Below are 13,973 nucleotides of genomic sequence, written 5' to 3' on the forward strand. Positions count from 1 at the left end.
TTTGCAAGGAACCTTGGTGTCATTTTAGAGAGTGACTTTAGGTTTGACAAACAGATATAGCCAAGACAAGCTTTTTCCAACTAAGGCTGTTGGCAAAAGCAAAATTCTATCTCCCAAGAAATATATTTGAGAGATTAATTCACACCTTTATTACATCTCGTTTAGATTATTGTAATTCGTTGTTTGTTGGCCTTCACCAGAAAGCACTGCGCCGCTTGCAGGTTGTTCAAAATGCGGCTGCCCGCCTGCTGACTGGAAAGAAAAAACACGAGCACATTACTCCTGTCCTTGCATCTTTGCACTGGCTGCCTATTCATTTTAGAATTCAGTTTAAAATTCTAGTAATTGCTTTTAAATGTATAAATGGTCTAGCACCACCTTATTTATATGAGCTTTTACAGCTACACACCAATGCTAGGGCACCAAGGTCATCCAACCAGCTGCTCCTGGCAGTACCCAGGTCCAGACTCTCCACTCGTGGAGATAGAGCCTTCTTAGTTGTGGCTCCTAAGCTGTGGAACAGCCTACCTCTCCATGTTAGAGCTGCACAGTCTGTTGAACATTTTAAAACACTCCTAAAAACGTATCTTTTCTCCTTGGCGTTCACTCCCAGCTAAAGCAAGCAATCTTGGCTCTCTCTCTCTTACTTTCCCTCTCTCTCTCTCTCTCTCTTTTACTCTCTTTTTAATCTAAACTTGTTTTAAATTGACTATTATCCCTTGTGTTGTTTTAGTTGTTTTAATTGTTTGTTGTAGTGTTGTAATTAACTCTGTTGTGCTTTTGCAACTGTACAGCACTTTGGTCAACTGAGGTTGTTTTAAATGTGCTTTATAAATAAATTGTGACTTGACTTGACTTGACATTTAATTGGGCAAAGGACAGATCTTGGGCAACAGGAGAGGCCAAAATTACCTATGTATGGTCCTCTCTGAATATCCTTGCATAATATAGACTACCCCTGGCAATGTTGTTATCATCTGTATCTTTTGCATATTAAATACTTTTGTAGGACATTTCGTAAACTTTGTACTATCTACTATATATATAAAAAAAAAAAAAAAGCTCACCTCCAACGAGCCGAATCTACTGAGCCACACTCCAATCCAGTAGGTGGCGGTAATGCGCCTTGTTTGCCAACCGCCGTTAAAAGAAGAAGATTTCGTCGCACTTTGGTGACGACACGTTTCAGTTGTAAACATGGACGAGAGAGAAGCACTGAAGAGACAGATTGAACTTCTACAAAGTAAATCTGCCGGTTTGTTTGTCTGTTTGCGGATTAGAACAGTCATTTAGTGGCCGTGTCCTTCAAACCGAGAGCTGTCGCGTCAGCCTGTGGTTGGTTTTAAGAAACGTTACGTATTTAAACACCGTTGCCTCCAGTTAAACTTACACATCTCTAATACGTTGCTGTATTTATATCCCTTCATGACGTCAGCAGAGACACGTAGCGGTAGTTAGCTTGTATATTATATTAGTTAATAACTAGTTCACTGTTTCTGCGTCAACAGGTTAGCTATGCTAATGTTTCAACTGCAAAGCATAACGATAAACGAAACCCGCAGACTTGCAGTTATTTAACCAACGTTAACATTACGGGTTCATCCATATTCATTGTTATCAGACAGGTATGTGCCCTGTATGGAAGCAGCTGCTTAAATCTCTCCACTGAAGAAGTGTTGCCACTTGTGTGGATCACAGAGTAACGGACTCTTTCTGTTCAGACCACCACAGAGTCACTCCTTTAATTTTCAAACCAGCTAAATGCCTAAAAGGGAAGTGTTTTGTTGGGTAAAGCAACTCTGTTACATGTGCCTGTTTCTTATTATTGTTCACCACTCTGGATGAAGCTAAATAACGCCTATTTCCAAATTCCCAGATCTCATCAACGACCATAAGAGTGTCCACGGCAACGCCCCGTTTGCCAGAGAAGAGCATAGGCGCCCAGAAGCTCCACCATCAGCCAGAGACAGAGGTCACAGCACATATGTGGCCCATCCTCACAGCTCCAGAGGGGGGCGGTATGCTCCTCAGAGCCGTGGAAGCTGGAGGAAAACGTACTCCCTGAACAACAAGAACCCCCAACCCTCTGCTTCTACTTCCTCCACTGTTCATCAGTCTAGTTCCCTCAGCAGAGAGGACAGCCGAGGATCCACCACTGCTACTCCATCATCAGGGATCCCTCAACAGAAGAGGGAGGGACTTGCAGCAGAGAAAAGAAACACAGAAACTGTTAGGAAAACTGGAGCAGGTGTGTCTCAGCATGAAGATACAAGAGGATGCACTAGTGTGCAACATGAAGCGCTTCCCAGGCGGACTGACGACCTGCAGGCGGGGACTGGAAGCAGGCATGTTGTCCTGCCAGGGAAGAAAGTCATCGGTTCTTCAGAGGTGCCGTCTTCAGGTGTGGCCAACACCGTGAGCAGTCTGCAGAGCATCCCTGCAGCACCGATCAAAGCTACCCCAACAGACAAAACCAGCACTGAGCACTGTTCTAAACCGACTATTCCTAAGACGACTGATAATACGGTACCACCTCTCCTGGCTCTGTCCAATGTATCAACCCAACCTTCACTCAAGCCTACGTCTCACAGCCAGGACCGAGTCAGTGCGTCTCTTTTGAAAAAATCCAAGTTTACCTGGGTAAAGAGCCAGAATGTGGGCGGAGTGAAGCCTAAACAAGCTAGCTCCATTTCTTCTCCCACAGGCAAAGCTGTGACCGCTGCCTCAACGTCGGTCTCAAAAGCTGGAGTTGCCCCTGGAAGCTCCCTCTTAATCACAATCAAGAGAACGCCTGCAAAGAAGTTACCTCGAAAGCTAAGCTCGGTCCATGTCGCCCCCAAGACCTCCAAGTACAAGTGGGTGTCCTCCTCTGCTGGAGCCCAAGCTAAAACACCTCGAAAGTCACTGTCGCCAAAACCACCGACTCTTTCCCAGAAAGCTCTGGAGAAGGGAGACGCTACCAAGAAACTCAGAGCATCCTCCACTTCCTCTGCTAGCAAGAAAAAGGGAATTGTGGGCTCCTCTCCCAACTCCTCACTGAGTAGTCGTTACCGCTGGAAGGCTGGAGGTCAGAGCACCTCTGTGGCAGTGGCAGGAGGGGCAACAGGGGCCCGTCGTAGGTCTGCCTTCCATTGGACGTCAGAAAAAAGCAGCAAAGGAGCGAAAGGAGGAATTGTTGTTTCCCCATCTGTAACCCAACGCCCTTACCTCATGCCGTCTTCCTCCCCTGGAAGCTTCAAGCTCCGCAGCAGGATGAAAATCATCAGGAAGTCTGCTAGTAGGTAAGTGATGATCCTCTCTCACACTATGTCTTCTTTCTAGTGTAACTGTCTGGTGTATTACTCATTACACTTTTCTTCTGTGCTGTAACCACAGTGGAGGGGCATCAGAGAAGGGGACCAGCCCACCATCAGTAAGGTACTCCCCACGGAGTCGGATCTATAACTTGACCAGGAGTCCTATAGGAGCGAAGAGGACCCCCTCCAGGGAGCTGGTGTCTTTTGGTCGACACAAGTTGAGGCGGCTCTCTCCCACCTCTTCAAGGACAGGTAAGAAGCTCACGCTTCAGACGACATAGTGTGTTTGAGGATTGTTCTGCTCAGCTCTGTGATGTGTCTGATTCCTCTTAATGAGCTGTTGTGTTCAGCAATAGATAATAAGATTACATGAGGGACAGGGAACTTCTCTAATCTGGTAGATATGGCACAACTGTATTTTCTGTGGTCTTGGTTGGAAATGCGTGGCTCTCAGCAACCAAAAGACAGCAGCTTAACTGTGGAGACAGCTTTGAAATCCCACCCACTACTTTAATCAGTTGATGAGAATTACACCATACGGCCATTTGGTGGTGCTATGACAACTTGTTTTAGCCAATAACTCACCAACTGTCCACGAAGAATTCAAAGAGCTTACATCTCTATCGACCAAATTAGTAACAATTAGTCAGACATCTGCTTTGTGCCTGGACTCCTAGCTGCAGCACCATTGAGAGGCTCCTGTAAAGAGTATATCGTTGGTAAATGTAAGTGTTCTAATGGAAGAAGTGACAAGCTATTCTGTCAAACTTCTATCTCTATTCTATTTAGATAAAAATGTCTTTCCCAAATTGAAATGACACACTGTTTCCTGAAAGCCCAGCTGGTGAGATTTCCACTGGCACTTGAACTCCACATGTGTTTGTGTTGAGCTGGACTCCATGACAACGCAGACGTCACCTGGTCCGTCTGTGTGTGATTTGGCATTAATCTTAAAACCAAGGACAACACAGATTCAGTGATCATCCTTTTCTCTCTCACTGCTCATACATGAACTCTCCGTCAACCTCTGCCATCTTTTAAAACATCACCATGTTTCAGCAAAGTCCTGTTTCTGTCCATTCTCACAGTTTGGCATTTTCTTTCATAGCTTGTTGCTTTTTATTGACTGAATTTTCCTTCTGCTTTTGGCATCACGTCTCCCTTCAGTGCCACTACCACATACTAGTAGAATATAGTACCACTGCATATTGCCATAGGACACGGTTTCTGTTCATTTACAAGAAATCACTGTATTTGACCATTTAGTGCTGATGATGTCGTCCATGTGCTGACGGGTCAGTCAACCTGAGGTTTTTAAATGACACTGCTACTTGTAATTCTGAACAAAAAAGCAAATAACCACATTCAAATATGAAGTTTTTTTTCTGCATACATGTTTTTCCCTCTGCCGGCTTTGTTCTTGTATTTTTTTTTAGTAATTCAGCTGTGGCTCTGACAGCAGCTATTCCAGCTATCTCCAGTAGAGGGCAGGAGCTCCCATCCATGCAGTCTTTGTAGGAGCTTTGTGTGTCTGGCTGTCACTAGGAGGCTTACAGGCGCACACCCAAAGGAGGAGGGGGAGGTTAATTGATTGCCCAATTCAGCCGTGATGGCGAACAAGTGCCGATAGCGGGTAATTTGCAGAGGTGGAGGCAGGCGGCGGCGCTGCTATCAAGCCCTGGCACCGCTCTCCTCCAGTAGATAAAAAGGAGCTAATGCATAATTATCCTTTTGCAAATTGGATTGTTTTAACGAACTGTAGAATATAGGCCTAACCTGATGGAAAGCAATCATTGTTTTTACAGCCCCACTCCCTCCCTCCCACCCTCCCTTCCCCCCCTCCCCCTCCCCTTGGCCCTCCAACCCCTCCGGTCATTCTGCCGGTACCCTACACGCCTCATGCCCATCTTGGTGTAATCTCCCATACTCAATGAAGTCAGGAGACATTAGAAAAGCCATCACTATTAACATTAGGGTTTATTCGTCCCCATGGCTCTGCGTCCATCAGTCTGCCTCTCTTTTTCTGCTTCTTTAACTTTTTACTGTGTGCTTTCTCACACCGCCTACATCCTCTCCCACTTCCCTTCCTCGTCATCATTTCTCCGTGTATTTGATGTCATGTGGGGACCCCGAATAGCCTCCAGCAGGAACACAAGCATCTCTAATTAAAGCTGGGCTCTGAGGATCAGGGACACAGGGAAGGTGGAGAGGGGCGAGTGCAGAGGGAGATGGAGTGAGGAAAGCTGCTCTCTGCCGTCTGTTGCTCTGATAAGAGCTGCTAATAAAGAGCAAATTGAATTACTAATGATGGGAAGCAGAGTCCCTATAGATGAGCCCGTTAAAACCAACCTTATGACCACTCACACATGCATGATAATATACTCACAAACAATGTTTCTTAATTTCCTCCTCAATGGGCAGCTTTAGCCCGTCCCCTCCACGTTGGCCGGCTGTTCGCTTATCTGAGGTTTAATTTAAAGAGGGCATAAACCGGAGTAAGCAGTTAGGCTGTAATGAATCCAGTGTGTGTGTGTGTGTGTGTGTGTGTGTGTGTGTGTGTGTGTGTGTGTGTGTGTGTGTGTGTGTGTGTGTGTGTGTGTGTGTGTGTGTGTGTGTGTGTGTGTGTGTGTGTGTGTGTGTGTGTGAGAGAGTGTATATATATGTGAGTGTGTGTGTGTGTGTATTTGTGGATGTGTATATATATATATATATATATATATATATATATATATATATATATATATATATATATATATATCTGTGTGTGTGTGTGTGTGTGTGTGTAGTCCAGATAATCTAATAAAGCAGATAAATGTCAGAGGACTGAACACGGGGAGGAAGAGTGCTGAGGCGTGCGGCTTCAGGCCTCATGTGACGCTTCCAGAGGGTTTCAGGTCTCTCTCTCATCCTGGTTCCTCTCCTCCAGTCTCCCTCTCCCTGTCTCCTCCCTCCCCATCCCTCCTCCAGTCTCCCTCTCCCTGTCTCCTCCCTCCCCATCCCTCCTCCAGTCTCCCTCTCCCTGTCTCCTCCCTCCCCATCCCTCCTCCAGTCTCCCTCTCCCTGTCTCCTCCCTCCCCATCCCTCCTCCAGTCTCCCTCTCCCTGTCTCCTCCCTCCCCATCCCTCCTCCAGTCTCCCTCTCCCTGTCTCCTCCCTCCCCATCCCTCCTCCAGTCTCCCTCTCCCTGTCTCCTCCCTCCCCATCCCTCCTCCAGTCTCCCTCTCCCTGTCTCCTCCCTCCCCATCCCTCCTCCAGTCTCCCTCTCCCTGTCTCCTGTCTGTCTGCTAATATGCCTGCTGACTTTTTAAGTCCAGGACTGCAGATCACTTTGCAGACTACAGACATTTTCTCTACAATCTCATTCTGGGTTGGAACTGAACTAATTTAGCTAATTTAGAAACATTATCATCAGTGATCTTTCACAAGCTGTGACACGACGTAGCAAGTTGTAACTGTTGGCTACAAATAACGCTGATTTTCAATCAGAACATAGTGAATATGCTGCCAATGTTTCCCCAGAACTGCAGGTGAGAACACATGTGGGGTTGATCGTATGAGACAGAAACATCCTCACATCTGATAGACCAGCTTATTAATGCTCACGCTTCTAGGATACGTAATATTAACGTTAAATGACATTGTACATGAGGGGGAGAATTGCATTACCGTCCATTAAAATGCACACATAGCGTTTTTGGAAATACATGTAACATTGTTGATGATGGTGCTATTGATTATAATGAATGAACGATGTGCAGGTAGAGGGAGCACCAATGTGTCTTCACTGTCCAGAATGACTGACTCTGTAAAGCTCCAGTTGGTAACTTTAATAAAATGAACTTATTAAAGTTATAAATAACTTTCTCCATTTGCTCAAACTGTCTACATCCTGCTTGTGAAGCTCTTAAACGCCGATCCAACTCTGCAACGCTGATAGGATATGAACAGTCTTTTACTGTTTTGTGTTTCTCACCTCAAATGTTGTGAAATAACTTGATTCAATCAGTCAGCGCTGCCTGGTTCGACAGTCTGATCAGAGTAATTGAGCATCATGAGCACTGATTGACAACTAGAGACTCCTCGACGCTCTGATTGGTCGTTCTCCTTTGGGGGCAGTAGACTCTTGCAAATGCCACCAGCAGTACGAAGAGGAGGTGAACGAGGGTTTTCTTTTCACTGATTACACTCTCATGTACTACTGTCAGGATGTAGTAGACAGTATAGAACGTTATTTTCTTTAAAACAGGAATTGGACCTGTTGTGTTGCTGATCTACTCTCAGATCACTTGTTGTGAATGCAGGGCTGTGCAGCGTCAGATCAGTGGAGCTACAACTCTCTGGTGTTACTGTTGACTTAGAAGTGGATCCATCCATTGGCTCCTAGTTTTACTGCTTAGCTCCTTCCCTGTTTGTGTACTTCTTTAAACACACACACACACACACACACACACACACACACACACACACACACACACACACACACACACACACACACACACACACACACACACACACACACAGGTGTCAGATTGGTTGGGTGTTGTAGGAGAAGTGGTTCTCTTACAGTAGCAAACTAATCGTCCCTCCTCTTCCAGGGATCCCGTTACCGTGCCTTGAGTGATCCCTTTTATTGCAGCCATAAATCACATGTGCTGTCTCTCTCCCCTGTATGTTGCACACATGCAAACACTGAAGTGCTATCAACAAACAACAAGCATTTCACTGTGCTGTAAGAAGTGCAAGCAGTGTGTGTGTGCCACGATTTGAAGAAAATGTTGATTTGCCTGCTTTAAAAGCGACGTCCATTTGAAGTAATTTGCAGCTTCTCTAAAACACAAGACAGCAGTGATGTTGTGTTTAGAACAACGCACACTGAGAGCATCTGGCAACTTGTCATGTAGCTAGTTGTTGCACCTCCACTCGTGAGGGAGGCCACTGCTGTGTCTCACACTGCTGACCTATCAGGAGTTTATCATTCGTATGCTGAAGTTGTTGAACCTTACCCACTTGTATGTTAGTGTGTAGAGATGCAATTAAATAACACACACACACACACACACACACACACACACACACACACACACACACACACACACACACACACACACACACACACACACACACACACACACACACAGACGTTTATTTCTGTTTGTTTCTCTGCATCACTCTCTGGTTCACACTTTCTCCAGTTTCTCCCAGTTTTCCTTCACACACACACACACACATGCACACATGTACACACACACACACACACATGCGCATACACACATGTACACACACACAAGCACATGTACACGCACACACACACACACATGCACACATGTACACACACACACACACACACACACATGCGCACACACACATCTACACACACACAAGCACATGTACACGCGCACACACACATACCCACACTCATAGACACACATGCAAAACACACATGCACATGCACGCCTACCCACACACACACACTCAAACACACACACACAGGTTTATTTCTGTTTGTTTCTCTGCATCACTCTCTGGTTCACACTTTCTCTAGTTCCTCCCACTTTTCCTTCACACAGCGCTCTCCTCTCACCGACACACACACACACGCACACACACACACACACACACACACACACACACACACACACACACACACACACACATAAACACATGCACTCACATACACATGCTCACGAGCAGAAGTAGCTTTAAGACGACATTTGGACATTAACTCTTGTTTGTTTGTTTGTTTGTTTGCACACAGCTGGTGTTGCTCATGTTCATACTGGACACTCTATATATAATGTATGTGCATGCTGCTCTTTCTATGAACTTTTTATTGGTCAAATGATTTTAATAGTTTGTGTGTGTGTGTGTTGCTGATATGTACGATTGTCCCATCAGCTGCTTTTCTACATACCGTTCTCTGAATGCCATTCTTCTGTGCTCTCATCGTATTATCAGTTGGACAACATACACACACATTTACACTGTGTGGACCTTAACCTTATCCACACACACACACACACACACACACACACACACACCCAGCCACGCACACACTGGCATTCTGCTCATTCCTCTGCACTTTCTCAGGCTCTCTGTGTCAAACAGGTGGACCTCTGTCCTCCCTCTGTCTGTGTCTCTGTCTCTTCCTTTCACTTTATATCTGTCACCATTAGTCTCTCTCTCTATAACACACACACACATACACACACGGTCTACAGGACACGTGCGCCCACACACATGCAAACAAGTCACCCATCCAGGATTGTTCCATTAGCATGATGCTGTAGACAAAACTGTGTGAGTTGGTTGTTTAATTCAGAAGAAGTAGAGTTGGCCTCTGCATGCATTTGTCTATGTGCCTGCTATAAACAGTCTGGCTATTCGGTTGCGTGAATGATTCAGTTTCTCATGTTGGAGGGTGTCTTGTGCAGGACGGGCTGAGTATAGCTCTCTGCCATGGTGCACTGTAACATTTGGCATTTTGATTAACCTCTCAGGACCCAGGGAGCCGGTGATCGGACCCCCGTACCTACAGTACGTTCACATGAGTAGCTCCCACCCATCTGCTTTGGAGGACCCCTCCTCCTTCCACACACTCATCAAACTGTCAACTGGCCATAATTAAAGACTCATTTGAGATCTCACTGGCTTTGTGTAAACTCATTCAGCCTGGTCACATGACTGGATAACGCCTAACGAGTCAAACATTCCTTCAAAGGTTTCATATATTGTCCTTAAGGAATAACAGTCTTAGACTTCTTCTAGATGTTGCAACAGTCTTCTGTGTTATTTTGATGAAACTCAATCGTGTGTGTGTGTGTGTGTGTGTGTGTGTGTGTGTGTGTGTGTGTGTGTGTGTGTGTGTGTGTGTGTGTGTGTGTGTGTGTGTGTGTGTGTGTGTGTGTGTGTGTGTGTGTGTGTGTGTGTGTGTGTGTGTGTTGGGGGGGAGGTGTAAGCGGCATGTGTTGAAATGTGTCATCAATACTATTGAGTCCATAAACCTTTGCCTGACACGACTGACTCGTTCCCAGTTAAGGAGGTAAATGTTTTCTTGGTATCCAGAGGAGTGGCCCATGTGCCAGGCTGTCTGGATAAATCAGAAACCTAACAGGGGACATGCAGAGCCACTAATTATTTGAGAACACATGGCTCGGTGAATGGCTTGGCTGGGTCGGGGGTGTCGCCATCTTTAGCTGTAGGAATATGAACTCTGACCACAATCCGACTTATTGAAACAGGCAATATACAGTTCCTCATCTTTCTGGACTGTGGTGTGTCATTTATTCAGTTGAAGTAACGATTAAGATCATAAAAAGTCATCAGAATACACCAAACCCAACAGTCACGGAGCTCCATCCAAACAGTTAATTAATGTGGATGGTCCTGTGTGGGTCTGGACTTGTGTGTATTCTGGTAACAGGGAGGGGAAAGTAAGAGCCAGTAGGAGCTCAATCTTCCCCTTTTGTCAGCTGGAGAGCAGGCTGGTATCGCTGAGATGCTGTACTCCCGACCCCACCACAGTAACCCTATCCCCCCCAGCTCTCCTCCATATGTCTGCACACACTGACGTGTTACCACAATAATCACTGGGCGTTCGCCGCTGACGTGGGAAGACGAGCAGAGTCTCAGTAGCGCTTGGCATGTTAATTATGTTGCGTGCACACACACACACACACACACACACACACACACACACACACACACACACACACACACTGACTGATGGGTTGGAGGGTTGCTCACTGGTTGGTCGTAACAAACAGAGCAGAGGTGGTCTGGGCATCGCTGTTAACGTGGGCGTTTTTACTTCAGGGTCCTGTTGAGGATTTTCAGGATTGAGGTTGTGTATAAATTGTTCTTTTCATCACATAATCCAATCTTTATATGCCCAATAAAATACAAATTCAATTTTATTCAATTCAATTTTATTTAAAGTGTCTTATAACAACAGAAGTTATCTGAGGACACTTTTCACATTGAATAGGACTAGAACTTTATTATTCACATTTTTATGTCAAAATCTAATATTTTTTATCTAATAAAATAACAATAATTCTTTCTTCCACTTTTATCTCTTAGTTAAAAGTGGTCAGGACTCAGTTGGGGAATAAAAAGCGATGTCACCTGTTTCTGTGTCCCACTGTCAATCGAGTCTCATCAAACAACATCCACGAAACCCTGATGAAGGAGATTAGGCAAGGCACATTTATTTGTACAGCACCTTTTAACAACAAGGTCTTGCAAAGTGCAAGAATATCAAAGGAATAGACGTTCCAGTGCAATATAAGGAATTATTTAATGTTGTTTACTGAAAGGCAGCAGCAAACAGAAAAGTCTTCAGTCTTGATTTCAAACAGCTGAGATTTGAGAAACCTGCAGTTTCCTGGGAGTTTTTTCCAGACATGTGGTGCATTAAAACTCCATGTTTGGTTCTGACTCTGGGGACACAGAGCAGAACTGTCCCAGACCATCTGAGAGGTCTGGATGGTTCGTAGCTAAGCAGAAGATCAGAAATGTATTTTGGTCCTAAACCATTCAGTGCTTTGGAAACCGGCAGTAGTATTTTAAAGTCAATTCTTTGACAGACAGGAATCTGGTGTAAAGACCTGAGAACCGGAGTAATGTGATCCACTTTTCTGGTCTTAATAAGGACTCGAGCAGCAGCATTCTGAATGAACTGCAGCTGTCTGATGGACTTTTTAGGGAGACCTGTAAAGACACCGTTACAGTAGTCGAGCCTGCTGAAGATAAAAGCATGGACACATTTTTCCAAATCCTGCTGAGTCATAATTCCTTTAATCCCTGATATATTCTTTAGGTCAGACTTTCCCAACCCTTTTTGTGCCACCGGCATATTTTTTTAAACAATCCCAGGGACTGGTTGTCAATTTTAATACCTTAATTTTTATAGAGACGTTCACTGATATTAAAACTTGCTGCTGGTTGTCCAACTCATATTTTGTTCCTTTCAAAAATTTAACATGGAGGATGACTTTTTAAGTTTATGTATTCATTGCATAAATAGAAGGGAAACCTTGCAGAGGCTCCCGCAAATGATTATTGATTTCCGAATAGATATTTGGGAGGGATGCACTGATACTTTTTTCAGAAAGTAAAAGTACAAATACTTTGATTTCGTTGTAACGGTTATAGTACATCGGTGAAACCCGACAGATTTGAGGCTCCATAGGAAAGGTGGGCCACCAGGCCTGGAACATTGTAGGGGAAACACTGTATTCAAGGGGAAAAGGCTAAAAAACACCATTATCGTAATCGTTTCCTGGCACGGTACAGATCAACTGGCCCTAGTGTGAGTGCTGTCTGTCTGTCTGTCTGTCTGTCTGTCTGTCTGTCTGTCTGTCTAGACACAAAGAAGTCCCTGTCCTTCAAGTAATAATATTATAAAATACTCTCATATCGTGATGCAATGTTATGTTAATGTATCACGCTGCCATACTTTCTCTGCCAAAACTGCCTGTAGTGTGATCCTCTTACTTTGTTGACCACATTTTGGGATCAGTGCCCCCCACACACACACACACACACACACACACACACACACACACTCACTCACTCACTCACTCACTCACTCACTCACTCACTCACTCACTCACTCACTCACTCACTCAATATGTACGTATTCTCAATCATTTCTCTCTACAGTGTTCTTCTTTCTGGTTGTCTATCTGCAGCCTCATTTTAACAAATGGCTCTGGTTGCTGAGCCCCCCACCACTCTGTATTTCCCACCCTCTCCAGGGATTAAACGTATCCCCCTAATTAATGTCTTGGCTGCGGGTCTCAGTATGGTGGGGGAGCCAAGTCGGGGCCAGGACCCATATTCCTGTAATGCTAGTGAGTTTTGTGTGGTCATGTCATCCCTGATCATCCCTTTGAACTCAGTACTCAGGTTTTATGACCATATTCTTATCTTCTTTATCTCTATCTTTCTGTCTTTATGCCCCTCCCACTCCCACCTGCTCCACCTGGCTCTCCATCCTGAGAGAGGAGAAACCTGACCCTTTGTCATCTTGGCTTTTTTTTTTTCAGCCATTCCAACTTTCCATTTCAGTCATACCGGCCTGGACACCCGAACCCCCCAAGTCTATTCTGGTCCTGTTGAGATATTCAGTGACGCTCTACACTCTACTACCCCCGCACAAGTCCCTACTACTCCTTTTACTCCTATCTAAGTACCTCCTTTACTTTCTCTGCTTTGCGTCTTTGTCCGTCCCTTGGGGAAAGTTAAGTTTGGTCCACTCTCGGCCCACTGGGTATTCGCCTGTCTCCAGTCATGATCGGCATGCAAACCTCTGAGCTCAGTTCCCAAACGTTTCCCTTACGTCCCTGACCCCCCTGCTTGCAGACAGAGGGTAGACTTCTTAAGCCCACCATAACCTCCCTCTAGGTGTCCCCCGGATTTAACCATTAGGAATAATGTTGTCGGTGTTGGGAATAAATGTGGGTCAAATTCCACAGCAGAGACAGGATGGACAGGTGTAAACTGAATGATAGATTGCTGTTGTCAGCTTCTCTCTCTTCTTCCAAAAAAGGATAATTCCATTTGTTACAACAGTTTGACTGGTTGGTGATAATTCTATGTTGATCTAATATATGTTCCTCTTCTGGATGAATGTGGATCCTTTTGAGTGCCTCAGTTTAGAATGAACTGTTTGTTC

At 45.0% G+C, this 13,973-nt stretch overlaps 1 protein-coding gene across 1 annotated transcript in view; it reads left to right on the forward strand.

Moving 5' to 3' along the window:
• Positions 1–1,179: 1,179 nt before the first annotated feature.
• The window catches only part of zc3h3 (zinc finger CCCH-type containing 3), a 69,538-nt gene continuing 56,744 nt past the window's right edge, over positions 1,180–13,973 (forward strand). Inside the window, exons 1-3 of the mRNA XM_084011553.1 lie at positions 1,180–1,243; positions 1,877–3,281; positions 3,376–3,548. Coding sequence (XP_083867679.1) covers positions 1,198–1,243; positions 1,877–3,281; positions 3,376–3,548 — 1,624 coding nt within the window. The 5' untranslated portion in view covers positions 1,180–1,197. The remainder of the gene's footprint in view (positions 1,244–1,876; positions 3,282–3,375; positions 3,549–13,973) is intronic.

Source organism: Eutrigla gurnardus (genome assembly GCF_963514095.1).
Source record: "Eutrigla gurnardus genome assembly, chromosome: 6".
Taxonomy (NCBI): domain Eukaryota; kingdom Metazoa; phylum Chordata; class Actinopteri; order Perciformes; family Triglidae; genus Eutrigla; species Eutrigla gurnardus.